The sequence below is a fragment of the Neoarius graeffei genome, chromosome 19, assembly GCF_027579695.1.
Source record: "Neoarius graeffei isolate fNeoGra1 chromosome 19, fNeoGra1.pri, whole genome shotgun sequence".
Taxonomy (NCBI): domain Eukaryota; kingdom Metazoa; phylum Chordata; class Actinopteri; order Siluriformes; family Ariidae; genus Neoarius; species Neoarius graeffei.
Genome location: NC_083587.1, coordinates 56,460,673 through 56,462,752, shown reverse-complemented (window position 1 = coordinate 56,462,752; position 2,080 = coordinate 56,460,673). Strand labels below are relative to the sequence as shown.

General features: G+C 42.9%; 1 protein-coding gene across 1 annotated transcript; it reads right to left on the bottom strand.

The window, feature by feature from the left end:
* Positions 1-453: 453 nt before the first annotated feature.
* Positions 454-1,431, bottom strand: LOC132867431 (free fatty acid receptor 3). The gene has a single exon (XM_060900334.1). The coding sequence runs from the start codon at positions 1,429-1,431 to the stop codon at positions 454-456; it is 978 nt and encodes a 325-aa protein (XP_060756317.1).
* Between the last annotated feature and the right edge of the window lie 649 nt (positions 1,432-2,080).

Below are 2,080 nucleotides of genomic sequence, written 5' to 3'. Positions count from 1 at the left end.
GTCTTTCTTCTCGTACTACAGACTCATAAATCTTCCATGTGAGGTCTGTTGTGCAAGACTTTACCCTTTATAGGAAGCATATGGACATTACCTACATAAAACCAGACAGGTATTTCGAAAGAGCTGTGGTAGAAGAGGTTTTGGGGTTAGAAGTAAAAAAAAAAACAACCCTCAGGATTCTGCTCAGTACAAAGTTCTCTATCTTATACAGTATAACATCCACATTTGGTTCCTAGAAATAAATAATGTCCAAAGAGCGGATTTTACAGTCCCAAGAGTTTTCTTCTGATCGTCAAGCAAAGTTCCAAATCCTCAACTATTCCACGTATTATATAATTGTTCCTTTGGGGATTAAAAAAATATAAATTCATATGAAATGGTCACTCTTTTTCTGAAAGGATTGTAGAAACCCCAAGGAACGTGCTCACGTCTTGTTCTCGCCACCAATTTCTGTCAAAGAGCGTTAATTTCAGCAGGTATTGGAAATGAATTTTTTGTACTCTCATGCCCATCTTTTTTCAGTCTCCAGCAGAAAAGAATGCTACAACCTGCCTTTATTTTGTGCCACACACCCTGGACCATTGATGTCAACATGGTCCGGACGGCTGCCGACGACAGGTAAAAGATGAGTGGATCCAGACAGGCGTTGAAAGTGCTGAGTAGCAGTGCCTTGTCTCTCCAGGCAGGGCTGCGTTTGTTGATGAAACCCACCACATGCGAGACATTGTAGGGTCCAAAGCACAGAGCAAACACCAGCAGCGTGCCCAAGGCAAGTCCAATGGCTCGAAGCTTCCTCCGTCTGCCAATGTTTGGCAAACGTGACAGGATGTGAATGAAGTTGATGTAGCAGAAGGTACAGATGAGCAGCGGGATGCAGAACAGCACAACGCACAGCTCCAAGCGTACAGGCAGCAGAATACGCAGCTGGGCATCTGTAAATTCCTCATAGCACACATTCCTAGGTGCTGAACCTGTTCCAGCTGGGTTGTAGTACGGTACTATGTAGACGATGCTAAGATGGAGCATGGAGAGCATCCAGAGGAAGACGGAGGCCACCACGGCATAGATGGGTCGTCGTCTTAACGAATGCTGGATGGGAAAAGCAACGCCCAGATAGCGCTCGACACTTACAGCAGTGAGAAAAAATGTACTATTGTAGATGGTCATGTAGAAGATGAAGCCAGACAGCGGGCACAGGAAATATGGCATGTTCCAGTGCAGATTGTCAACCACTTCTTGCATCTTAAAAGGCAGGAAGAGAAGGAATAGGAGGTCAGAGATGGTCAGGTTGAGCAGGAGGATATCGATGGGAGCTGGCTTTCTCCACACCTTGCAGCTGAACGTGTAGAAGGCCAGGATGTTGCTTGGGAAGCCTGTGATGAAGGTGATGATGTAGACCGAAAGGCAAAGGATGGTCTCACACTCCTGCATGGCTTGCTTGTCGAAAAAAACTCTCTGCCAGGAGGCCTCACCTCATTTTTTTTTTCCAAGGCTGAAAATCACAAAAGAAATAAAGAAGAGCAGCATTAAAGGCCCGGCCCCACAATACCTATAACTATAATGATAACTATAAATAAATTGGTCCCCTGCAGTTCATGTGGTTGGTGCTCACACCAGACCGATAACAATACCTATACCCCAAGCCTGGATTTATCCGTATCCGTGAGATTGCTTCTGGAGCGATTTTTCCAGGCCTGGACCTGATCTGATAAAACATCTGACCAATCAGGTAATTGTTTACATGTGGCGTTGTCTGAGCATGTGCTATTTTTCCCATCCTTGTTGCATCATGAAGTCACAGAATACAGACTCACGGAAGATTTAAAAAAATATAATACAAACCACAGATCTTTTATTCACAGATATGTGATTTTCTAAGCAATATCAATAGTAAATTAATAAAGTAAACAGATAAATGCAGGTAAGATATTTTAATGATGAACTTCGGCAGTCCAAACATTTAATCGTTTGACATCGTAATTTTTTATCCATGATGCATCATCCGTAACCAATCTGTAATATACTGAAACATCCTTGACCAATCGGTAAATTATTAACATTTGTATTAAAATCCATAACC

Coding starts and splice junctions, on each gene's coding strand:
- LOC132867431 (XM_060900334.1), bottom strand. CDS start 1,431: ATGCAGGAGTGTGAGACCATCCTTTGCCTTTCGGTCTACATCATCACC.